This window comes from Stigmatopora nigra, chromosome 1, assembly GCF_051989575.1.
Source record: "Stigmatopora nigra isolate UIUO_SnigA chromosome 1, RoL_Snig_1.1, whole genome shotgun sequence".
Taxonomy (NCBI): domain Eukaryota; kingdom Metazoa; phylum Chordata; class Actinopteri; order Syngnathiformes; family Syngnathidae; genus Stigmatopora; species Stigmatopora nigra.
In genome coordinates, this window is record NC_135508.1 from 9,802,015 (window position 1) to 9,827,935 (window position 25,921).

The following is a 25,921-nucleotide window of genomic DNA, read 5'->3' on the forward strand; positions in this document are numbered from 1 at the left end:
AAATAAAAGGAAGTTTGTGTGGTATCATTTTTTCCTTGTAAAAGGAACACGTTACAACAGATTGTGGGAAATTGAGTCTGTCCCGGACAAAATGGCAGCAACATAGTCTTTATTTTAAACACATTACTTTATTTTTGTTTAGAATGCATGTATATACAAATGTAACCGTGCATTTTAAAAACTTTAAGCAAATGAGACAAGATCATACCGCATTAGTTGCGCTTCCTTTTAAAATGTAAAAACTACAATTCCCAACAGCCATGATACCGGAACTGAAATTCTCCCACGAAAATATACATGGCGCTATTGACATGGATTTACTAGTCATTTCTCAGGGCAAATATAGGTTTTCTTGTATAATCTAATGTTGACAATAATGACAATCCCTAGGTTTTACGTTGTATTCTTATTTTTCGTTTTGTTCCTTTACCCGTGTGTGTCAGAGCGAACTGAGAAGGGAGATAGTTTGGAAGGGATTGAGAAAGATGACGGAGGGTCGGACACTGTTCGGAAGGATTATCCTCCTTTGGAAAACCATATTGTATTGATCAAAAATGAATTTGAAGATTCACGTGATTTACTCTACCAACCTGGAGACATAGCGGCAGTCAGGTTAGAGCTGATATTTATATTTGTCTAAGTTTGTGATCTTGTTTTTCTTGTGCTTAAATGCTGTTGGTAGTAACACGTTGTCACTGACAGTTGGTAAATTAATGGATCGACGTTATAACAATGCATCTGGGGAAAAAAATGTATTAAACTAGGTTGGAGATGTAAAAATATAAATATTTAATATATAAAAGGTTACAAAAATAAATGCAACTTAAAACACGAGCTGGAGATTTATAATTTACAAACATATGACTGTCATGCACCAAGGCACATCTACAACAACAACAACAACAATAACAACAACAATACACGTGTTTTACAGTCATCACTCGATTTACCTCAGCAGCATGCTTGCTAACCAAAATGGCTAAGAGACCAATTCATACTTAAGTTTAAATTCGTTTTTTCTTTGTTTGTTCTAAAAAAAGTACCCCTGTTCTGACTATTGTACACTTTTTGCTCTTCTTCCACTTGTAGCAAGACTAACAACACAAAGCACCACAGTAATGTTTCTATCCAGTCCACGTTATCCACCAAATCAACAACAGCGGCACCGCCAAATCCCAAGGCCATTCTACCAGTTCAAACGGGGGTCCAGGCACAAGAAGAAGAGCAGTCCAATGGCTTGACCATATTTTTTAGCCTTCTGGTTATTGGTAGGTTGGTTGCCTTTTATTGTGTTCATTCATTACTATTGTAACCCGCCTCGTGGTATAGAAGTTCACTCGCCTGACTTCAGTGCAGGCAGGTGTGAGCTCAATTCCCGCTGGTGGCGGTATGATTTGGAGTGTGCATGGTCGTTTTTGTCTCTGTGTGCCTTATGACTAACTGGCGACCAGTCTAGGGTGTAGTGTGCCTTTTGCCCCGAAGACAGCTGGGTTAGGCTCCAGCAACCCCCGTAACCCTTTCGAGGATGCGAGGTATGGAAGAAGAATGAATGAATGGATTTTTATTCTGCCCACAATCAACCCCATAGTTTGGACCAAATTTAGCTGACCACATCCCACATGTTGGGCAAAGAGGACGAATTCTATGTGAATGTTTAAAAATTCAGATTTTAACCCATGATATCAATGTTCTTTAAATAATAAAATTCTAAATCCTACATACATGAAGGTGGTTCTAATGACCATATGCTAAGTGTAACATCATATCTTACCTCATTGGCACTCCATTAATCAAATCGGGTTTATTTTTATGGTCAAATCATACAAATCATAATGGTGGTTGGACTTAGGAGGAGTGATCTATTTTGAAGACAGCCTCTTGTGGTCATTTTAGATACTGCTGGATCATGAAACACTTCTAAGGATTAATTTCTATGAAAGCAACTGCTGACCAATTTTGTTTTCTTCCAGTATGAGTAAATTTTAGCTATTATTGTGGCTTCACAACTTTATTTTTCATTATTCACCATTTTGTAATACCCCAGAAGCTACTATGGTATTTGATTTGGAAATATCTGGTACCAATTGGCTAATCGACAAATATTTGTTTTGTGTTGTACTCAATATTTTTTTCACCTGGTGACAATAAAGCCATGAGTCATCCTGTTATCTATGCTCTCCTTTGTCACTACAGGTATCTGTATTATCTTGGTTCACCTGCTTATCAAGTTCAAGTTACATTTTCTTCCGGAAAGTGTTGCTGTTGTGTCCCTTGGTGAGTTTCCTTCTTTGGTAACTGGTATCACCTTATCTACATCTAACAGACACCATGGCCCTTGTATATTGTGACAACGGTCTTGACTTAATGTAACCTTTCATTCAAATAATTACTTTCTGAAGGAGGAAATAAAACAATGCGGCTTATATGCGAGTAAATACGGCAACTATCTTTTAGAATATGCCCAATAGCAAAATGAATCATGTGATGTCAAATCTGGGTAGTCACGAGTTCAAAATCTAGTGGCCTATTTTAAACTATTGTATTGAGTTGAGAGTTTAGATTAAGTTGCACTTCCTGATATTTTGTCACACATGTCTTGACCGCAAAAGTCATTTCCTCACATACCCCATTCCCTGATTGCATTGCGACGTCGGCATGTTTACAGCAGGATTCTGCCAAGTGGAGATAACAATGTGCTAACAAATCAAGCAGACACTACTTTTCCGTCCTTATCTCTGCTTTACCATCCACGTATTGTCTGCCTTCCTTCACACCATCCTCATTCATCAAACCTGCTTTTAACTCTAGTTTGATGCTTACACTTTTGGCTAGGCTGATATCTTCCTCTTTTTTTCTCACCCTTTTAGTGTCTTTGTGTCTCCCATAGTTTGTAATGAGAACCAGAGTCAGTTTTATGCTCATTATGTATAACAAAAATTGGTATGATGATTCCAAAGTTGCAGTCAGGTTTTTTTTCCCTAGTTTCTTGTCAATGTTTTTGTCGTCAGACTTAATGTACTTAATGTGTGTGTCACTAGTACTTGCAAAAAGGCATATCCTTTGTAAAAACGTTATAGAGTTAAATAAACATTGTAGTCGTGCCTGCAAGCACATGTTCAAATAAAAAGCCACTTTTCTCTTATTATTTTTGTTTTCATGTCTCTCTTCCATGTAGGGATTCTGATGGGAGGATTTATTAAGATCATTGAGTTCCAGGAACTGGCCAACTGGAAGGTACAGCATGACATTTTTTTTTATTTGGTTTTGTATCTGTATGTGTTTTCATTTACATGTTTTTTCCTCTCCTGACTTTTTGGTCCTTTTTTCCCTAGCCTGCATGTTTTTCAGGAATCATAACTCTCCCCTTGTTTGACCCGCTCGCACTGTTTGGCGCGCATTCAAACTCTTGGAGCTCTGACTGTATCCCCTCTTGTTGTTCTTCTAGAGCTTGCAGCTTTCAATTAACATTCCTCATTCTTCGCCATTGGGTAAAAGAGGGAATGAATGAATGAACCAGAGAGAAATGCATTTAACAGAGGGGAGGGGGCAGGTGTATTTTGTATACACAGGGATTCATTGTTTTGTTTTTGTCCTACCTTGGGCCCCTCGGCTTTCTATGTAGTCATTGACCTCAGTAATATGAGCCCCAAGAGCACATTCCCTCCTCGGGATCCTGTGTTCTGAACCTCTAAAAGTGTTACCACGGCGTACGTCTTTTTTTGTGCAGCAACATCACTTATTTTGATCCACTCCATAGTTTTTTAAACACAGTAAATACTGAAGTACCCAGGTTATTTTACATGTACATTTTCTTCGACACGTATGCTTTAGAGAAAGCCTTAAATAACAGGATGTACCTATCCTACCTAATCATGCTGTCAGTCAAACTATTTCACATTACATTCTTTTTGTAGCAAATGTTAAAATATTTTAAAAAGCGGACCTTGTTCCATATTTGTACTCAACACAAACTGTGTTCACTTGATCCAATTTATTTTACATAATTCTGTTTATAAATGGTGGTTCAGACACTAGCTCCAAAATTGGCCCGTGTTACTAATCTATCAATTGCCATTGCATGCTTGGCTTTTGTCTTCCAACCGCAATCTGCTTTTGTTTCACTTCACAACCAAACCTCTTACCTAGAAATTTCACCACCGGTAGCTGCAATGCAAATGTGTCAAGGCAACCCAAACTTCTCAGGTTGGTTTCTAACAGTTGCGCTTGGGCTAAGTCACTGTGAGAAAAAGAAAGAGGAAATAGTGAGGGCTCTTAACTAGAATGCATGGTAACAGCTGCATTCGTACAATATTGTGAGATATTTCCACAAGAACAGAAATGTGTTAAATCCTCACATGACTACTTACCACAAAGTGCTTCCGTTTCACTTTCCCACAAACCTCTTAACAATTGTCTCCCTACCATTACCAACAGTCAAGTAAATTGTGAAACAGAAATATTTTGTTTTAATTGTGATTACATTCAATCGCATTATGGTTTGGAAAAAACTAAAAAATGACCAGTAACTCTAGCAGCAGTTGTTACATTTGAATGTAACATACATTAAATTACACGAACGCACTTTGCATCAGTTTTACACAATGCAGATTTTTTTTGGGTCAGACAAATCTAGTTCAAACTAATTCACGTATACCTTTTATGTCTAGGAAAATGTTGTGCAGTGGTGCCCACACCGTGTTCTTTTGCCCTCCTGTTTACGCAAATACATCCTGCTTTGGCAAATAGCGCCACAATAAGATTTCTTTTTACAGCCTTACGTTTATAAAAGCCAATTCTGCAAACTGTATTTCAAGATGAGAGCATACAAAGTGCTTGCCAAACCAGCGCGCCCACTATTTTTGTCCTGGAATCAAAGTGCTCAACGCCTGTCTTGAAAAAATATTTTTCACTCACTCACTACTCATCTCCCCATTTTTTTTATGGAGGGGGTTTGGATCAGGTGCCAAAATAAAGTAATACATGAACAAATAAACAAAAGGCAATTTCATTCTCATGAAATACTGAATAACTTATTAGATTTCCATTCTCTAATTTGAACCTGCCTGACTGCTTAATGTCTGAGTCAGACTGTAGGATTTGTTGGTCGTTCCCGACAGTCAGAGTGTCAGATTACAAGATATGGCGTCATGAAGTCGTAGCGTGTCTTGGAAAGGAAAGGATGAGTGCACGCTAGACGACCAGAGCTGGCCCAATAATTGTCTACTGCTACAAAGAGTGTGATCTGACAGCCGATGTCGTCGGGATCATATCATAATAGTTAACAGTTCTCTGCTCTGTTCAGAAAGGGCAAAGAATAAAAAGACTAGGATGGCTGGGTGAGGTCACTATATCCTCCAAACGTGATTTGAGGCGACCAATTTGTCTATATAGGGACAATGCGAGTGAGAGCGGGCAGGCAAAATAACACGTGCATCATGTGTCAAATGGCCTAGTACTTCAATTAGATTGCTCCGTCTCAGTCAGGGCAGTTCAAGAGAAAAATCCTCCAGTAAGAAATAAAATTCCAAAACTCCCTTTAAAGCAGAATGTACTAAAAAATACCCTTGTCTAGCTAGTTCAGGTTAAGAATAATGACTGACAAAGTACACTGTGTGAAACTGTTGACTTCAGCATTGCCCATGGTGAACTTAATGTTTTGAAAACATGTTGAGTTAGGCTTTGTTTAATGTGCCATCAACTGCATTTTATTTCTGTAAATAAAAATGCAAGTCAATAAATAAAAAGTACCTCTTAATTAATGTGTTAATAAAAATATTCATCACTTATTACATTCTTTATAATTTACATTAAAAGTTGGCAAAATTAAGTCTTAAGTGTGTATATTTGGGGCAGGGTGGGGGTCAGTTTTTCGACTTGGTGAACGAGGGTAAACTTATATGGTAAACTCCCAGGAATTAGTTTTTGGAACTTGGGATGTCTGAAAATGTATCATTTTGGAAAAAAAAATATATATATATTTTCCCTTACAATTATGACATAGTATGTGTGTTTCACTTAGCTAACAAAAACTAGAGTTATTGGTTACCTTCAGCAAAAAGCATCAGCTTTCCATCCGTTTTTCACTGGTGCCTCTGCCTGGAGCGGATGACTGTAGACTGTGTTCTCCTCCATCTGCTCGTGGGGTCATTAGGGCACGGTAGCTCGAACAAGCTGTTGAGACCGCTGCCTAAACACAAAGGACGAGATTGTTGACTAGATGGACTAAATATGGAGTGGCGCTTTTCGATCTTTCTGACAGAAAACTGATAAGAATGTCCGGACAGCCACCACCCATAAATAGATTGTTCTTTCTTTTGCTCCTAATGCATGCAATTTATTGAGTTGAACTTTGGACTAAAAGGAATTTATGGATGTTCTGTTTATTGGTCAGCTGCTCCTTGCTCAATTTACAGCTTCTTTTCACAGTACACCCACCTTAAGTGAATTTAATGCATGGTCGAATGATGCATGAACATTACAGTGCCTTTCCAGTTTGTATACGCTTCTGTGTTCATTGTGCCAATACGGTAAACTTGTTCATGCAAGAACACATGATTTATCGTGTGCAGGCTCACTGACAAGCAGAGAGAAATGCATCGGCACATCATGCCTACGCTTGACCTAGGAGGCTGGCCCATTTAGCTGGGATATGACAATCAATGGTTTCATTCTAAATAATAAAAAAGTTAAGATCTGAAAATTGGGTTTTTGTGTGGGGGTCTATGTGTGTGGATTATTCTTTAGGGAGAATTTGTCTCTTTACAGCATGTGTGTTTGAGTCTGTGGTTCCTGTTCGAATGCATGCATGAATGAATAGGCATTCACTGTGGTGTGTTCAAGGCTGCGTGTGTGGGGTTGGTGTGCGTGCCTTTGTGTGTGTGTGTGTGTGCGCTCATCATCCAGAACCAACATCCTAACATGCATGCTCTATCAGATAAAGGACTGTTCGTTGCAATTCAAGCTTGGCTTCTTCCTTCCTGTCGCCCTGTTTGCTGCCAAATATACACTCGGTTGAAGATCATTACTACGAGTCCAGTGATTTAGGAAATATTTGTGGTGGATTTAGTATAAACAAGAAGCATGAGTTTCATTGCGTGGATTGATTTGAGGCAAAACCTTCATTTGGAAAAATTACTGTGTGTTTGGAAATACTGGTGTGTGTTTGTGCAGACAAATGTTCGGAACTAAACCAGTAAAGTGAACTGAACTGACTTCCTAAAATTGTTTCGTTTGATTACGCTCCTGCATGTTCAATTTCTCTAAAGTGATTGATTTTGGTCATTGGGTAACCCTGTAATTGTGTTTACTTTGTCACTAAAAGTTTAACTGTTGCACTTGGTTTTATAACTTGACATTAGGCTAGTTGATCAAAAAAAGAAAATTGAGATTAGCTTTGGCAATCCAACATTGCATATTTCATAGATCATAAAAGCAAGTTTGACTATAACAAGATAGGAAGAATTGGAAAAAAAGTTCTGTTTTTTTTTGCAAGATCACCCAGTCTTCCTTGATTGATTCTGATCTTTCTTCTTTTTGTGTTTAAATAGGAGGAGGAAATGTTCCGACCCAATATGTTCTTCCTTTTGCTCCTGCCACCTATTATTTTTGAATCAGGATACTCTTTACATAAGGTACTATACAATAGAAAAAGGACTGTGTTTAAGTAATGTAAACGCTATACTTAATTGACTTGGTTAATTATATATTGTGCATTGCCTTTTATGCCAATTATAGGGATACTTGAAAAAAAATGTACCTCTTTTTGTGTTTAGGGTAACTTCTTCCAGAACATTGGTTCCATCACCCTTTTTGCTGTGATTGGAACCGCTATCTCGGCCTTCATAGTTGGAGGAGGCATTTACTTCCTTGGTCAGGTAAGATGTTATGAGGCTGTGATTACTCATTGAACACGAGGATGTTTCATAATTGTGATGTATTTCCTCAGTATACTTTGCTCACAGTGATGATCATTGTCCTTCATGTTGTATAGATGATGATCCTTTTCCTTCTCTGTGTTGCAATTTTTGCTCCCCCCTCAGGCAGATGTGATCTACAAGATGACCATGACAGATAGGTGAGACTTTTCCATTTTTAACATTTCCATGTCTTAATTACTTTTCTTCCCAGTTCATTTGATTTAATACTTGATATGAATTAGTATTTGTTTTTCTTGGTATACTTGGGTCTTATATAGGTAGGTACTGAAGTCAAACTCATATGGGACAGGTGTGCATTTTTGGAGTGGCAGTGGCTCACTGTGAGGATTTGAGTCCAATTATAAACAGAGATGTAAAATAAATAAACTAAGGCAACAAAGTGGTGGAGACATTCTTGTTAGATTTTTTTAGCACAACTAAAGTGCAGTGTCAACTCTTTTTCACTCTGAATCCATTCTGGGATAAATATATACGAGAATTGGTTCTGTGTAGAGTGAAACACAGAATTGCATTAGATTGGGGTTTTAAGCACAGGTATCGATGGAAACAAGTGTTTAGACTAGTTCTATCCATATGCTTTTCTTTAAAACCGCCACTCAGATTCCTTTCATAAATTTATATCAATTTTTTAGGAGTATTCATTTTTTTGGATGCAGGTTATTTAGTCAATGAAGCTATGTGGCTAAAATGACCTTTTCTTTCTTTAGTTTCGCATTTGGCTCACTCATCTCCGCTGTGGACCCTGTTGCTACCATAGCCATCTTTAATGCACTCAATGTAGACCCGGTCCTGAACATGTTGGTGTTCGGTGAGAGCATCCTTAATGACGCTGTCTCTATCGTCCTCACAAAGTAAGACCCTTTTTTCTCCCACAGATCTTTTTTTGAATCTTTGACACACTATTCGCTTATGCGTAATGTAAAATACTTTTCCAGCTATCGAACTGTAAAAACAAAAGGCTCAGACAAAGTTATTACCAAAGTTATACAGTTGCATGTGAAATAAGACATCCGTTTTCATATTGTAGAATATTTGTTGCTGTATTTCTCTATGTCGAAAGTTGGTGACAATATTTTTCCCATTAAAGTGAACATGCACACATATAAACAAGATTAGTAAGACTAAAATATCATCAAGTTCTGTTTACTTGTGTTCTAATTAGAGTAACATTTTAATTGCTTAACACTAACCTTAGCAGGTCGTAATCATCATTGCCTTGTTGTATTTGAAAGCTTTACAGTATTTGAATTGAGTAAGAAGTAGGCTTTTATCTGTGTTTATATCTACTAAATTCAACCAGTTCCAGTAAGCCATTACTTAAACCCTGACATAATGCAGTTGATTTGCTAATTCAAGATGATTTGGGATTTATATCTTCTGCAATCCAAAAGCACCGTTTTCGATTCGAAATGGAGTGTGACTGCCCTCTACTGTCATTGGAAAGTATTGCTAGTGCTCGCCCTGAATTTGTTTTGTCTCTTGCCTTTGCAGCACTGCAGAGGGTTTCTTTTCGCGCTCAGACACAAACAGGGTAACAGGCTGGGAGACATTTTTACAAGCAGTGGGTTATTTCCTCCAAATGTTCTTTGGTTCAGCTGCCTTGGGGACCCTCACAGGACTCATCTCTGCTCTTGTATCCAAATAATGTGGGTGTATTTCTTTAAGCTGGCAACGTGAACATTCATTTTCAAGACATATCGTTGAGCTTCCTTAACTCACACCCCAGTTCCTAAAACATTTTGACTTGAGAAAGACTCCCTCACTGGAATTCGGCATGATGATTATCTTTGCATACCTTCCCTATGGCCTGGCAGAGGGTATTAAACTGTCTGGTAAGTCCACATTGAAGGTCGATTGACAATGTGTTTGCTATAATACCCCCATGTGGACCTTGGCCACTCTCTATCCACAGGAATTATGTCCATCCTGTTTGCGGGAATCGTAATGTCTCATTACACCCATCACAACTTGTCTCCTGTAACCCAGATCCTGATGCAACAGACGCTACGCACAGTGGCCTTTATGTGTGGTCAGTTAACTCCCACAAAATAGCCATCATTTCTCCGTCACTAATCACTGTTAGGGTCATTAACATTGTTTTCTTTCTCTCCTCAGAGACGTGCGTGTTTGCCTTTCTTGGTTTATCCATTTTCAGCTTCCCTCACAAGTTTGAAATATCTTTTGTTATTTGGTGCATCGTGAGTGGTTTTCTAATCTTGACATTTGTGGTGGTGGTTTATGCTAGTATTAAGAGACTGACGATTTGCTGTTTTCTAGGTCCTGGTTCTTCTGGGCCGTGCAATCAACATCTTCCCCTTGTCTTTTTTGCTCAATTTCTGCCGAGACCACAAGATCACACCCAAGATGATGTTCATCATGTGGTTTAGCGGTGAGATGAGACAAGTCAACATTTGTTTTCAAATGAATAGGGGGATGTTATTTTATAGTGCGGAGAACAACTTGAAGTGCACAAATTAGGCCACCGCCTGTCATTGTGTATTCATATCAGATACAGCTTCTTTTCTTATGAAGGCCTTTGAAGATTTGTAACCAGGCTTGAAACCATTGAGTCTATAGGTCACGTGGGAACTGGGGCTGATACAGCCAGCCTTTATATGAACTGTATCACAAGTCTAAAATCCGTTGCAGAAATAAGTTGTTGCTGGCCAGCCACAGATAGTGTTTTTTTTTGTCTACACTGAGAAGCGTTTGCTACTTCTCTTTTTGTGCATAGTTTTCCTACTTTAATGTTAAAATCCTTTAACTAATGTAGTTATTGGAGAACAAGTTAAAAACAAAATGCACTTTGTGATTGGTTTAAAAGGATTGAGAGGCGCTATTCCCTATGCTTTGAGTCTACATCTTGGCCTGGAGCCCATTGAGAAGAGGCAACTTATTGGCACCACCACCATCATCATCGTTCTCTTTACTATCCTTCTCCTCGGGGGCGGAACAATGCCACTCATCCGCATCATGGACATTGAAGATAGCCAGTCACGGCGAAAAAACAAAAAGGACATCAATCTGAGCAAGACAGAGAAAATGGTAACCTACATTTATGCACACACACACACACACTGCATTGATACACGTGTGTGGGATTCTCTTCATCTTGTGCCATCAGACTATCTGCTTCATCTGGTTAGGGAAAAGAGATTGTGCAGGGCGAGAGATTAAAACAATGCACTACTCATTATAGTGAATCATACAGTTGCATCACATATAAAGCCTTACATTGTTAATGAATCAACTTCCTGTAATGTAACTGTTTCAAGTCATTGATGTAGTTTGTGTATAGCTTATATTTTTCCTGTGCTGCGTCTTCATATTGAATGTTGTTCTAACGTGAACATACTCACATTTTTCCTTACCTTTAAAAATCTCCATTTGTACCATCTTCTTTCCCATTCACTGATATGGTGTGTAATCATCAGTTTCTGCCTTTTTCATTTCTTTTTCTTATGACACTACCATCTTCCTTTCATCAGTTTTCCCCCCTCTGGCCACCTAGTCTGCCTAGCTTCTTTCTATTTATCTAACAGCCCCTGCTCTGGTCCCTTTCCCCTCTTCTCGCTGCCACTAGGGAAATACTGTTGAGTCGGAGCATCTATCAGAGCTGACAGAGGAGGAGTATGAGGCTCACATATACCAAAGACGGGATCTGAAGGGCTTCATGTGGCTTGATGCTAAGTATCTTAACCCGTTCTTCACCCGGAGGCTAACTCAGGAGGTAAGAGATGACGAGAGAGCCAGATATCCTCTGTCACACGGGATACTGTTTTATCACTTTGCCAGCGATCCTTTAAGCCAATTAAAGTACTCGGCGTAGGGATTATTGATGGATTTCTTTGAGCCCGAGTGTACACATAAGAAGAAGTGACAGTGAAAAAGTAATACTGGTCTCATTAAGATATATTTTATTTATTGGTAATGGAACACTTGGGCATTCTGCACAATATTCATTTTGGTTAGCTCTCAGATCTCTAGATTTTAATTGTATTGCACTATTATTTTATCATGTAAAGATGTTCAATGGTAGTGGGGTAGTTTGAAAAAAAGACATGATTGGACTTCAATCATTGGCAATGGCACTGAAAGAGTTAAGATTTTTTTTTTTCGACATGCAAATGACGTGCTAATTTGTAACATGTATTCAAAAGGACTTGATGCATGGAAGGATCCAGATGAAGACACTAACAAACAAGTGGTATGAAGAAGTCCGTCAGGGCCCCTCGGGTTCAGAGAATGAAGACGATGAAGCAGAACTTTTGTAAAATGCACATATTTTACGGCGCGAGTCGGAAAAGGCTGTCACATGCACTTCATTTTTTTTGCCCTTGTGTTTACGCATGTGCTATATCTACTGGTGGTTTTGTTTTGTTTTGCAACAAAAAAAAACTGCACTAGAGATCACTTGGAGGCAAGAATATTTCTGTGAAAAGGATTTTTCCTTACTTGAATGCCAAATTGTCTTCAGTGTCCAGATAATTGTTGGTGGACAGACCTTTGGGAGAATTTTCCACCAATGTGACTCTGAATGTAAAGAAACAAGAGCACACTTTCATTTTATACTCACTGGTTAATCGAAAGTGGATTTTGTGTCAGGTGAATGTGAAATCTTGTCACTTTGTAATCTATTTATCTATATTTTTTTCCACATCTTTTACTTGATTTGCACTTTTGATTAATCAAATAAAATTTTGTAAGTGCCACTATGTGTCTGCCAGCTCTTTGGAAAAAGAGACATAGTAAAATAAACAAATAATCCCTACATATTTATTAATTTGCTATAATGTAGTATGTGTATTTTCCCAGATGAGATGTATTATGTTTATTTGTATCACTAGGCAAGGTTCCCATCGTCACGCTGTGCTTAAATACAAACTGGAATTGTGACTTTGGGAGATTTAAATGTGAATCTCTAATCAAAGTTGGCGCCAATGAATTCCTTTTTTTTTCTTTTTATGTGGTTTTAAATGGTTTTATACGTTTGCTTCAAGCAATTTGGGAATAAAAACATTAGATAAATTATGTGAAGAGTTTGCATTTATTGGGTCTTTTCATAACAAAAATATTTTCTCAGATGATCACTTAACAATGCCGCATTGAAGAAAAAATATGTCAATAATTTAATAGTCCTTGCCAGTATTTTTTTTATAATTTTAAAGTGAAACTAATTTATTGAATAAATTTACTGGACACTAATTTTCCAAGAAATGTTGCTTGCAGAAAAGACTTCTTTCATATGCAGTCAATACTTGGTTGGAGCTTTTTTTTATGCATGAATTTCTGCATCAATAAGTATGCGCATTCTGTGAAACCACTGAGGTGTTCTGGAAGGTCATACTGGCCTTCATCCTTAGCTCGTCTGCATAAATGGATGTAGTTCAAGTCAAGTTCTAATGTTTGCCGTCCAGTCATATTCCCTAATGTAAAGGTATTTACAATTTCTCCCAATTGAGGTGGTCCACGCTAATGCATGAAATCACCTTTTTACCTTTTGCCTCCACAACCCCCGCAAAAAAATGAATAAATAAAGATTTATTTGAGGTTCATCAGTATTCCCCGTTAAGCAAATATTTGGTTGGCAGGCAGGCAGTCATATTCTATGTCATCATCACTTAAAACATATAATAAAATGCTGAGTTGGATAAGAGTACGACTTAAGGGTAACTGCAATAGTACAAGACAGAAAGCTGAAGTGTGTTAATTAAATTCCATTAGTACTATACGTTCCAGTATGTATTTAGGAACCACGTTTTGCAATGCCATTTTACAACCGTTAGAGGGGGTCTAACTCCACTCCTTCGGTCTCTGATCAAGCACGCCGTAAAGTGAGTTTTGTGTGTGCGTGTGCATGCGTGCATGCGTGTGCATGTGTACACGTGTGCGCGTGCCCGTGTGCGCGTGCCCGTGTGCGCGTGCTCGTGTGTGTGTGCGTGTGGTGGGAGAGGGATGGGGGTGTTTTTGAGCACCTTATCTTCGCGTGCATCTCCTATAACACGTCTATAAAATGCATTCAATCGTACCTTAAAGGGCCAAATGGATGTGGTCCTATGCTCCTTGCGTTTAGATTCTGTGAAAGGTAGAATGAGTTGACACAGGTGCAAAGAGAGATCCAACTCGCCAATCATTCACCTGAAAAAAAGATTCAAATTCACTCTTAGGTCATCAAGGTAACCAAGTCTTGACAGAAAACATTATGTTATATTAGCAAACATGGTGTAACGGAAGTTCAAGAATCAAGACTATGATGTGCAAAAGTTGGAATACATTTGGTAAGGTTTTCTCATCAAATCTGGCTATTGTTTATGGTGTCCCCCAGGGGCCAGTACGAGGCCTCAATATATTGTATATTCAAATGATGTGTATGAGGTTTCCAAGCTACTGCGTTTTGTGTTATTCACTGATGACAATATTTTACACATTGAGAATAACATAGTTCAATTACAAGAGGAACGGGCAACAGAAATGAATACATTTTAAATATGGTTTCACAGCAATATATTATCATTACATATCGGGGAGACAAAAATACTGTTATTTGGAAAGAAGAAGAATAAGGGATAGACATGTATAGACTTCATGGAATGGGGGAATAATTATCAATGACACAATTAGTCGGAAACCATATATAATGTATAAATATCAAAATATCAAGAAATAGTGCAATGATAAGGAACAAATATGTTATTCCACACTACACTGTTGACTATTGTTTCCTTATTTGTCCATTCTCAGCTATAAACTCTTGCTATATTCATTGAATGGCCTATAGAAGTCACATTTACAGAGCGAGTTATCATGATAACACAAACACATTAATTCTGAAGTCAAAGTTACTCAACTTTCCTGTCATTCTCCAAATGTTCAAAGCAGGAAATAATTGACTACCACAGAACACTCAGCAGTTGTTTAAACCCATAAAGAGTGTTAGAACCTATGGAGGAGCCATTGTGGCTTCCAAGAACGCACGTTTTGTTCGACGAAGCAAAAGGTTTTTTTTTTTTTCCTTCTGTGTGGGCTGAGTCTAAAGAATAGCTCTTGAGTGTGGATTGGAAACCATGGGCAAATATTTTAAAAAATATGACTTTATGAAAGTATATAAGGATGAAGTAGGAATGGCCAATCATTAGCGGTGTTGGGGCAATTGTGTTGTAAATTAATTTGGTTATTTCTATTTGTTTCTGTTTATTCCTTGTTTGGGTGAATTGGAAGTCTTTTGTGACAGGTGTTTGTTTTGTATATGTATAGTGAAGAAGATGTAGATATGGAAGTGGGACTGCATTAATGTATTAGGTTAAGGAGTATGTTTGTATGTATGGACGATTAATGTTATAAGTCATTTACTTAAGGGCAAGAGGTACGAGTAAGTAGGTTTTAGTTCTCAGTCCCTTTTGAATATTCATTGATTTTATGTAGTATTTGATTTCTTCATTAACTTAAAGAGCATAAAGGGGTTTAGATTCAGTCCTTAATAGCTGCCAGTCCACTGAGGACAGACAGAAAAAATTAAAGTGTACTCACCCTACAGTCTATCACAGAAATGGTGCTTTCAGGTGCGCTACCTAGGTGCTCTGCAGAGGCACAGATAAACACGCCAAAGTCTAGGGAGTCAACACAGTGACAAAGACATAGTGTTGGACTCAAACTGAAGTGGGAAATGTCCATCTGGGCCAGCAAATTGCCAAGAATGCCTTGAATAAGCTGCCAATTTGAAACCTGTTCAATTTGGTAAAATAAAGAAGCAAGTGTGTGCTATTACAGACTGAGGGCCTTACCTATATGCAACATGTTTATATTTAGGAGTCAATACAGTCAGAAAAAATGGTTGTTCTGTAAAAAAGGAAACATAAAGAAGACGAAGAAGAATTTTACCGTCGTCATTATGGCAGAAGTACACCATTTGTCAAAAACTAGAGTTTTTTTTAAACGCATCAGAGCTTTCCAGCCATTTATAGTATGGACGTGGTTTGAAACCTTACTTCACGCATCATCCTTTCTGGGTTCTGGCCAAATGAAGCGCAGCTCCCATTACTTGAGAAAAGCCTCATAGCCTCAGAACATTTTGCCACATCACTATCAAAAACGTGCCCGTAAAGCTTAAAGAAGCAGCACATTTTATTGAAGAAGCTCTCCAGAGAACTCCATCAGAATGAAATAAAATGAATAACAAATTACCCCTACAGCCTCCTGACTCTCCATATTACTCAGGTGCAAATTATTATTTTTTTCATTCCAAGAGGGGACTTATTTATGTTTTCTTCCTCCTCATTGTGCATTCTTTGGATGCAGTCAGTGCCTTATACTCAGGTTTGACTTATAGTATGAAAAATACGGCAATAGCTAAATTTTGAGAACAGCAAATTGATATCAAATACTTCAACCCATTTACTTCATTGTTTTTGACATGGATCAAAGGGTGAAAAACTAGCTGGACAAATAACACTGAATGTACTTTAGTCACCGCCTTGTGTCATTTACAACTGAAAAAAATGTTCACTTAAATTTTGACCCGAGTATGAATCATTTTAGGCTCACGTCGAGATGAGCCAGTTCAAATGATCCCTTTCCAATGGGTTGCTGGCTGAGTAATGCAGGAATTTAATACTGCAATATACGAGCATGTTGACAGCCTATTACTATGAATGAAATAAGCACTTTGTGCATTTGTGTGAAAATATGACTGTGCAGCCCTTGTTCCTGTTTACCGTGTGAAAATATGACTATGCAGCCCTTGTTCCTGTTTACCATCAAGCCTGTTCATGAGTTTTGAAAGTTCCTCCTGCTTTGAGAATTTAGACAGGCATTAATTAGCATATTTTCCCTTCTTAGATGCAAACATAAGAAACAACTGATCATGCTGTCGACTTTAACATGCTGTTTTGGATGACAAGTACGAAATTGCAAGATGTCTCAGATGCTTTGAAAGTTTTTTTTCAGTTATTTAATGGAAGTAATACTTTCTGCATGAATCACGAAACCTTAAAAATGATTAGCCTTGTCTTACTATTTCTAAATAATGCATGCATGGCAAGAAATGGTAGTGCAATCAGGATCAAAATATTGACCTGCATTACGTCCCTTCCCTTTTTTGTTGCCAGAAAAGCGCTTCTCAATAGAGAATTATGCTGTGTTATCATACCAAAGATGGAATTGAAATAGAAAAGCCAGAGGCTAACAACATCAATGTTATCAATATGAACATAAACTATTTCTAATCTACAAGCTGTCAATTTACATGCAGAATTTGAATGAATACATGATCCTTCCAGTCTTCAAACACAACAGCTTTAAATTGCACTGAGGTTAATTTGGTGCCTGTATTAATAAAAAATAAAAATCATTGCAGATAAGGAAAAACAGAGTTAAAAAAAGTTAAATGTTCTGCGTGATTTCCTTCCTTTAACACGATGGGAGGAGAACTACCAGGCTTTTCTGCACAACATATCAGCACAGCGACAAATAATATCTCGTTTGGTAATGCATTGATAGCATCGATAAATAAATAAAAATTTCCTCCAGCTATTTTAACGGCCGACATGTGTAAAGACGTTATCTTTGCCACAGTCTGATCCACAACAAACCTTGGTATTCATGAAATTTCAAAGATGAAAAATGCACCTTCAATGGCGTAAACATATATTGGCAAGTATGGGAAGTATTGAATCTGTGTTTGCATAATTTAGCATACATCAATGACATCTCCTAAGAGGTGGTAATTATTCTATTCAATATATTCCTTACAGGAATTCAATAAAGCAAGGAACAAACTTGAAGTTTGCTGCCCTGGGAGAGTATATCTTACCAGATTAGTTACGTAATATAATCGTTTTCAAGTTCTAAATGAAAATGAAAATCAAATGCTGCCACCTGCCTAGTGATTTGTGATCATTAAGTGTTGTGGTTCTTCTTCCTGGCTTCTCTTTAAATTACTGGACAGATTAGTTAGTTAACGTTACTGCTTTCAAAGTGTTTAATCTATAAGCAATTCCAAAGTCTTACATGACTCAATGTGGGGTCACACTGTTAGAGAAGAACTATTTAGATAGTTCAACCAGCCTACCATGCATGTGTTTGGAATGCAGGAAGAAACCAGAACACCTGGAGAAAACTTACCCAACACACAATCTCGGAACCGTGCCGCCCTCTATATACACTGAACAAACCATTTAGTCATTCATTTTCATAAAAATGAAATGTGGGAGTTTGTTTATTGTTGCATCGAGGCCACTGCGTCAGTTAGCCAACTCTTCCTTTTGATTAAATGAAATAAAGTTGAATAACTACTTTGTCAGGCTGTCATCTTGTATGGTTGAAATGAAACCCTGCAGCCCATTGTGAAATAGTTTGTAGATCCCTTGGTTTATTGCAAGGTTTAGGGGTTCTGTTTGAGTATGTACGGAGCTAAACTGACCACTCAGCAGCAGTAGGCATAAAGTCATTATTGGCAATGAGCGCAATCAATAGCACTATGTATGGGGCAGTGGTTAACCTTTTAGAGGTAATTAGATGATAGGGCTTAGGATCTCGGTTGACATACGTAGGTCTTTGACCCTTATTGATATTTCCTGGCCATGCGTGCACATTGTATATTCTCTCAGTCTCTCCATCACTAAATCCTTTAACACTTCATAATTAAGACAATTTAGTTTTTTGGGCCTAGAAACTAAAGATTTTAAGGACTAACTTTTCACTAGAGTGCAAATTAGAATAAAGAATATACCAGAATACATCTAAGGAATTGTGTAGAGATTGTGTGTAATATTGTAAATAAATACAAAACCAACTTGTTATTTGATGTGAATGTTTTGGTTCAGAAAGCAGAAAGACTGTACACATTCAAAATTAACTTAGAAAATGTATGTATGTGTCAGGAATTAATTAATTAGGAGTCCTTAAATATTGGGTGATGGAAAAGACAAGAAGAAGAAGAACAACTGAGAACAAGACAATGAAATGACAAAGACAATGAGCGTGGCATTTCACTGGGTGGAAAATATTTTGGTTTGTTTGTTTTTTCAGCAATGTTTTTTTTTTAACCTCATTTTAGTTTCTTCATTTATCAGGCCAGAGTCATTTGCTTGTCGCTTTTATGTCTTAAACAAAGGGGCAGGATTGCTTGTTCAGGTGAATGTTCTGCCAACAAATCAGCCTCCCTGAATGTATTGTCTTTGGCAGAGATTCTATGTTATACGTCTTTCCCAATCACTTGTAACACCCTGACAAACAGTATTGTCAATTTTTTTTAAAAGAGAAGTAGCGGTTTCTTAATTTCTTTACAACGTGCTAAATTCTAAATGTGAGCACAATTAGTTTAATGCGAGGAGGTCAGTATCACTAAAGTGTTTCATTTTGTCTTCTGACCCTCTCCGTTTGTCTTTGGGAAAGACAGATGAACAAAGATACATTCATTCATTTTCAACACTGCATATCCTTGTCAAGGTCATGAGTTGCTGGAACCTATCCCAGCTGACATCAGGGGAACAGACAACCATTCGCACTCACAGTCAAACCACCACCGATTGGGAATTGCTCCCACACTGCCCACACCCCAAGTCAGGCGACTGAACCACTACACCAGCAAAGTTGGATTCATAATAAATAGAGACTAGTTTTCAGGCTAATCGCGACACATAAAAAAATTCTCATGGCATATTTATGTACTTAGAAATCCTTGTTGAATGAATACTGGACAAAAAATACAAAAATCTTATTAATGAAAATGTCTGTGGATCTGCAATCGACTGATTATAAAATTAAGACATTTGATTGATGAAAAGGCGTTGCAGTGATTGGTCGCACTAAAAACACACTGTCCTTTGTGGACTAATTGTGGGGGAAATAATAATTAATGGTGATTCTTGTTGGTTACATTTTGATTCATTTTATTCATTGCTTTGAAATTACAAAAAGGGTGTCTGATGATCCCAAGTCCCTTTGAAAATTTTCCCAGCTCCGCTCTTAGTTACTAAAGAGAATCAACATTTTAGATATCTCTCACTACAATGTTGTCTAATTTGTTCCACTACACTCTTGCCTATAACAACCACTTTAGAACTGGCAGAGATCATTTTATCCCTTGACACCTGTACCTTTGTTGATAAACTGTCTAAAAAAGACACACACAAAAGAATATTTATCCGACTGTATATCCTTTTTGATATGATGGCATCCAACATCGATTTAATCTGGTTTATCCCTTGTTTGTGGAGTCCCGTGGGTATAGATTACAGTATATTTTGATGTATGTTAATTAAGATGCTGTTTAATTCATGATTAGCATGCATAGACATTGCTAAGGTCAGTGGCCTCTATCTGTAGTGATAAACTGCAAAACTAATTTGATTGGAGTAAATAAAGCACTGCAATTTTCTCAAGGAGATTAACACAGCCTCGTTTTCTTGCATGCATACACACATTTACCATTTAAAACTTTCATTACATCTGAGATAGAGTTGGACTGTTCTAAGAACTGAATAATGACCTTCGGATCCATCATAATCCAGACTGTTCTCAGAGTACGTATATAGCATGACTGAGAGTTAAATAAACTCAGTTATGACGGCATTTTTTAATGAATTTTAAAATGTTCTCTGTAGTGCATTTGTTAAGAATAAGTCACCTTGGGATTTTCATTTTCATCATATTGTCCTTGGAGAGATTCTTTAAATGTAATGAAGGAGATAGAAAAGCACCATGGAGAGTGACAGTGCAGGGAATAAAGAGAAACACAATGAGACAGTGAAGAAGATTTGTTTCTCATATGAAGGCCACGCTGTTACATTTCGTCATGGCTGCATACACGGGTGGCATTATCAAGATTAAGTACTTCTTTCTGGTGACAATACATCACAGCTACAAGTCTGAAGGATGTATATTTTTTCACCAACATATGAACTTATAATAATCGTGCTTAGTAGTTATTACAAGTTCACCTTTTAGCTCAGAACGCTGACATTAATGTGCTGGTGGCCTGAAATGTAACGAAGAATGTCATACTGATTTATTTGACATTTTGATGAGAAAGCATATTATTATGACATGACAATGCACTAAAAATGTGCTGCTTTTTCATTTTGTCAACTTGTTTACAAGTTAACTGATGCTGGTGATACAAAATTCGAGGTTGGATAGAAAAGAATTACAGATTTGGAAAACACTGACACTGGTTATTGATATAACTGGAAACTAATAATAAAATCACTGTCTGTTTATGAAGCAATTACTTTAAACTAATGGAAAACTATACTTTGTTTGTGAATATTCAACAATATTCACATTAAAACAACAAAATGAACAATTAATAAGCTCCTTCCTCAGTCGGACGGAAAAAGCTTTAAGGCTAATTTGTTTTTCTAATTACTTACAAAACACACATGAATCATTTTCCAATAGAACAATTGTGCGTTTGAGACTTCATTCGGTAGTAGCACAATAGTAATATGGCCAACAGTGAAATGGAATTAAAACCATTTTTTCCCTTTTTTTTAATTTTACAAAGAAAAGACCATCGGTTGTGGCTCAGCAAAGTCCAAGTTATCGGATTCAGTAAACTAGCCGCCCTACGTGATAGGGGGTCTTAAGGGTTGTATCAATGTATGAATAAGAAAATTATAGAATCCTCTTCGGGACGTTTCACAGTATTGATAAAGGGTAACAACGCCCAAATGACTGGTTACGTTCTCCATTTTGGATCAATGGAAAATGGAGGCCAGTAAAGCTGATAGTAGGAGTTTAAGTAGAAGAGGGGGATGTGTCCTCGAATTTAAACGCCCACTGGATTATAACTATAAACAGCAGCACATGCCACTGCTGATGGCATATGCAGGAGTGTTAAATAAGCGCTAAACGCGATGCTCAGCTCAATGACCATGAAAACAGTTGCACGAAACCTCACCTACTTTGATTAGCTCATCTTGAGATCCTGGATGAGGGTCATCTCAATTCTCAATGGCCACCTTCTTGCCTTTCTTTTCCGGTATCATGCAACATCTGTGGACAATAATCAAGAAGAATGAGTCAATTTTTTTTTTTGTTCACTCACAGTTCCATAAAAAATGTCTATGATCATGGTTTACTTCATTCAGTGCTGGTGTCGCCAGCAGCTGCCAGCTACATATAATGGAGTTTAGGATGTGTCAAAACCTGACTGCTCTGTTCATGGAACTTAGGTAAAAAACATGTTTGCATGAAAAAGGAACAAAAAAAAGCACATTTAATTTTTTGTCCAAGTGTTTTGGTTGACTTAACTCTTGTCTGAAGGGGATAAAATGTATCAACTTCTGTAAAAATGGAGCTTTGTTCATTTGCATAGGCAACACAAGTCTTAAATATTCTGATATTCTATAAAACTTGTCATACTTTCCTGTACAAGAGCTTTGGCGATCTTCGGGGCAAAAACCCGGGGCATAGGAGAAGTTTGTTTACGGGAATGCTTTCAAGAAATGCTGCTTTCTCAAGAAGAAAAACAAAGCACCAAAAATCACAGATAATTGTAGAAATTAAGGAATGCTAACCCCAATTTGGGATGTACTGAATCACTGAGTCAAATACTCTGAAAACTTTCTTTGGTCCACATACATGGATGGGTGGGTATCGTGGGCATTGTAATGGGTTTAGCGTATTTTAAATCTTTTCTTGGTGTTGAAATGTTTAGTAGTTAACAAAATACTGTATGTCTACTGTTGCTGTTTGTGGTACAGTAATTACAAAATAAAAATATTCAGTCGTCCATCTCCATGCAAAGAGCCAGTAAATCTGAATTTTGAACTTCATTCCCACATAATACAATTGTGACTTTCCAAGTAACTAATCGAATGAATGAGAAAGAACATTTTTTGGAGTACTCACTACTCTGTAATTTTCTCAGACTGGTAAGAGAACAGCCACAGAATTCCAATGAACTTAGCCAATATCTCCTTAGCGAACAGTACTGCACTTCCCTCAGGATTAATCAGCATCACAGTTTAGCAGGTTTGCCGTCTGGCCATGTCAGCACCAAGCCTCTCTGCTCAACAACCTAACCCAGCCTGTCGGTGGAAGCAACTGGGACCAGAAGCAATGGTGCATCGGCCTTCTGCCTACCCATGGGGCAACTTGTAATATCTGCTGCCTCCAGCTGTTTGACTCACATAAACTTTACTTCACATTACTACAGTCTATGTGGGAACATGATCAATGTAGCTTTATAGATGCAGGTGAATTCACAACTGGCAGGATGGGTCATGTTTAACATTTCCCAGATTTCTCAGCGTCTGAACATCTCACCGAGAATTTATCAAACAATATTCCAGGAAATGGAAAGACAGTGGCATTTCTGAAAATGTACCTATGTCTTCCATCTATTTTGAAATATTGAACATGAGGGGTGGCAGGCTGATCAGAGATGCTGCCTCTGGATAAAATGTAACATTGACAGCTCAGGTGGGAGATTCTGTCCACAGGACAGCCATTAGTTGTGTACTACACAAAACTTCATGGTAGAATAGCAAGAAGAAAGATGTTATGTATAGAGAGCAACGACAGCAAAAGAAGTTTGTCTTGTAGTTTTCTACAAACTACATAAAGGACAAAAGATGATACCAAGGAAGGTCAAGGACAATTTACGGTGATAGTGAACCCTAAGAAGTATATGTTAACTGTATGCTAGAATATATTACCATATCTAGATTAATTCTGCAGTGATGAAAAATGACAGTTTAATGGAAAGCGCTGGACATAATTGTTAAACGAATGAATTTGGCAAATGTATTATTCAATGACTTACAGTCAACATTTACTGGGCATGACTTAGGGTGAGGGTTAGGGTTAGGCCAACATTAACAATTCAGTGTAATCTCCTGCCTGCTACTGGAGCTAAAACTGTCTGTATTGCATGGCTAAATTTACAATTGATATTGTTGGCTGGATCCATTAGTGTTGATTTAAATTCGACACCACTACTGAGGCTTTTTTTACACATATTAGCGTGCACACAGTCACAATAATTGCACTGTCACTACATCTAATTCAGACACTAATGACACTGCACGAGAAGCAATTAGTGGGTTCAGTATGCAGCTTCAAGATGCTTTGACACTTGTCGTCTCTAAAGGATCAAACTGGCAATCTTTTAATTGCCACACAGTCTCCTCTGTTGTGTCACCACAGCTTCATCAAGGTTTTTCCTTCCTAATCCAATCAAACGAATTGAATTTTGATTAATGCTTGGATTAAAAGGGCCAACATTCTTATTCCTCCATGCATCAAATTTTCAGTTGTTTTGCATTGTAGAAAGTAGATTGTCCAAAATTGGAAATGGCTCTTTCATTAATGGGACGGTTGGGTGCCAAATAAGTCACGTAGGACTTTCACATTGTAAAACTGCCCAAAAGTTTAGACTTGATAATGGCTCATTCGCCTCCTCTGTGTGTATGTGGTATATGTGTGTGTGTTTGTGTGTCATAGAAACTGATAAGAGTTGCTTGGACGTGTCCTCTGGATGTCACAATACCCTGTGGGAGAAGGTGTCACAGAGGAGGATATCAGGCAGAATGAGGTTGACTCCACTCTGTGATTGTTGTGGGGGACTTTTTCCTCCCCACCCCCGTTTATCAGTGTCCCAAAACTGGCAGTAAACATTACGTGCATTGGTTGGTATTTCATTCATATTTGGTATGCAATGGTCAGGCTAGTAATTTTTTTTAAAAATGCTTAAAAAGGAATGTACTTCAGTGATATCATGGGATTAGAACAAAATTAAGATTAGATATGTGTTGGGATCATTAATAAAAGAAGTACAGCATATGAATATTAATACATTCACTGACGCTAATAAACATCCGATCCATTTAGACGAAGGGCTGCCCGACATACACTTGGGAATAAGCACGAAAAAAATAGTATTAGTAGTAGGGTCATGTGAAAAAAAAAAAAAAAACATCCGACCAATGTTGTGGTGCTTGTTTTGGTTTGTTCTGTAGAACGACTACAACTAATATATATAATGTCTTATTTTAAGGAGAAATTACATGTACAAAAACTTCATGAGTTTCCAGCATTCTGATAAAAATACCAAACCATAAAATCCCAAGTCATCTCAGCATATAGTTAGCAGTAACCAATTTTCCTACAATTATGTTGACTGAAGTGGATCACCTCCAGCAAAGGTATTTGAATGACTATTGCTTTATCTTTGACCTTGCTCCTATTTGGGATTACTACGTTTGGCACCTGGAAGCTCAGATTTAAAAAAAAATGCTCGCTTGAGCTCTTTCTGAAAGTAAACATGAATTTTGAATTGCTTCTTTGCTACATTTTGGTGGCCCATCCTGATAGGCAATCAAGCACAACACAGCCATGTACACTAAAGCTGGTAAAAAAAAAATCTAGTACCTACTGAGTGCTTGTATGTACCACTGTGCAGAGTAGTGGTCTTTCAGAATTGACCACCATCTCTCAGTAATCTTGAACCAATGAATATAAAAATATGCATCATTACAAAGGTGATCATCAGAAACATCTTCAATAATTAGTAGCAAATATTGCAGCTATTTAAACTTACTTTAACATTTGTCCCAGACAGCTGCTCCAATCTTGTTTGTATGTACCTGTCAGACCCCTGACAAGACTGGTGGCTGGTTGTGCCTGTCATCCAATCAGAGGCCCCGCCCCCAATGACTCAAGCGCTACCAGGTGTGATTAATCAGCCACTGAGGTGTATTTAAAGCCACCGAGAACATGACCATGCTGTTTATCATCTTATTCAGTTCACTGTCCATAACAGTACCAATGACACATAATAATAAACTGTTGCTGGTGTTCAACATTTGATCTCAAAGGCACACACCTTGCTATTGAATTTCTGATTGGTCAGGAATCTTGCAATATGAAGGGCTCAGCATCCTTTACATTCATTAGGAAATGTATAGTCAGAAGACTGACGTTTCTTGTTACCCTAAAACTACATTGACAAAATTGTAAAATTGTGGCTTTACAATGCC

At 37.7% G+C, this 25,921-nt stretch overlaps 1 protein-coding gene and 2 long non-coding RNA genes across 4 annotated transcripts; 1 reads left to right on the forward strand and 2 right to left on the reverse strand.

Moving 5' to 3' along the window:
- The first annotated feature begins 113 nt into the window (after positions 1 to 113).
- Positions 114 to 12,968, forward strand: slc9a8 (solute carrier family 9 member 8). Its single transcript, XM_077724954.1, has 16 exons — positions 114 to 612; positions 1,090 to 1,268; positions 2,194 to 2,274; positions 3,176 to 3,234; positions 7,548 to 7,631; positions 7,773 to 7,874; positions 8,040 to 8,074; positions 8,645 to 8,788; positions 9,429 to 9,570; positions 9,664 to 9,769; positions 9,850 to 9,966; positions 10,053 to 10,135; positions 10,215 to 10,326; positions 10,762 to 10,982; positions 11,521 to 11,667; positions 12,098 to 12,968. The coding sequence occupies exons 1-16, from the start codon at positions 365 to 367 to the stop codon at positions 12,209 to 12,211; spliced, it is 1,974 nt and encodes a 657-aa protein (XP_077581080.1). The 5' UTR covers positions 114 to 364; the 3' UTR covers positions 12,212 to 12,968.
- On the reverse strand, positions 10,740 to 11,955 carry LOC144202041 (uncharacterized). Its single transcript, XR_013327451.1, has 2 exons — positions 11,309 to 11,955; positions 10,740 to 11,075 (listed from the first exon to the last, which is right to left on the reverse strand). It is a non-coding gene; the product is annotated as an uncharacterized LOC144202041 (long non-coding RNA).
- An 11-nt stretch (positions 12,969 to 12,979) lies between the features above and the next one.
- LOC144202034 (uncharacterized) lies at positions 12,980 to 25,574 on the reverse strand. Of its 2 annotated transcripts, none has more exons than XR_013327445.1 (4): positions 25,483 to 25,574; positions 21,842 to 21,932; positions 13,967 to 14,075; positions 12,980 to 13,305 (listed from the first exon to the last, which is right to left on the reverse strand). It is a non-coding gene; the product is annotated as an uncharacterized LOC144202034 (long non-coding RNA). The 2 variants fall into 2 exon arrangements; XR_013327447.1 differs by having other exon boundaries at positions 21,838 to 21,932.
- Positions 25,575 to 25,921: the final 347 nt, after the last annotated feature.

Bases quoted from the DNA above. Each gene is read 5' to 3' on its own strand.
- slc9a8 (XM_077724954.1), top strand. From the start codon at position 365: ATGTTGACAATAATGACAATCCCTAGGTTTTACGTTGTATTCTTATTT. The intron at 8,075-8,644 runs GTGAGACTTTTC...TTCTTTCTTTAG, and splicing joins AAGATGACCATGACAGATAG to TTTCGCATTTGGCTCACTCA. The intron at 10,983-11,520 runs GTAACCTACATT...CGCTGCCACTAG, and splicing joins TGAGCAAGACAGAGAAAATG to GGAAATACTGTTGAGTCGGA.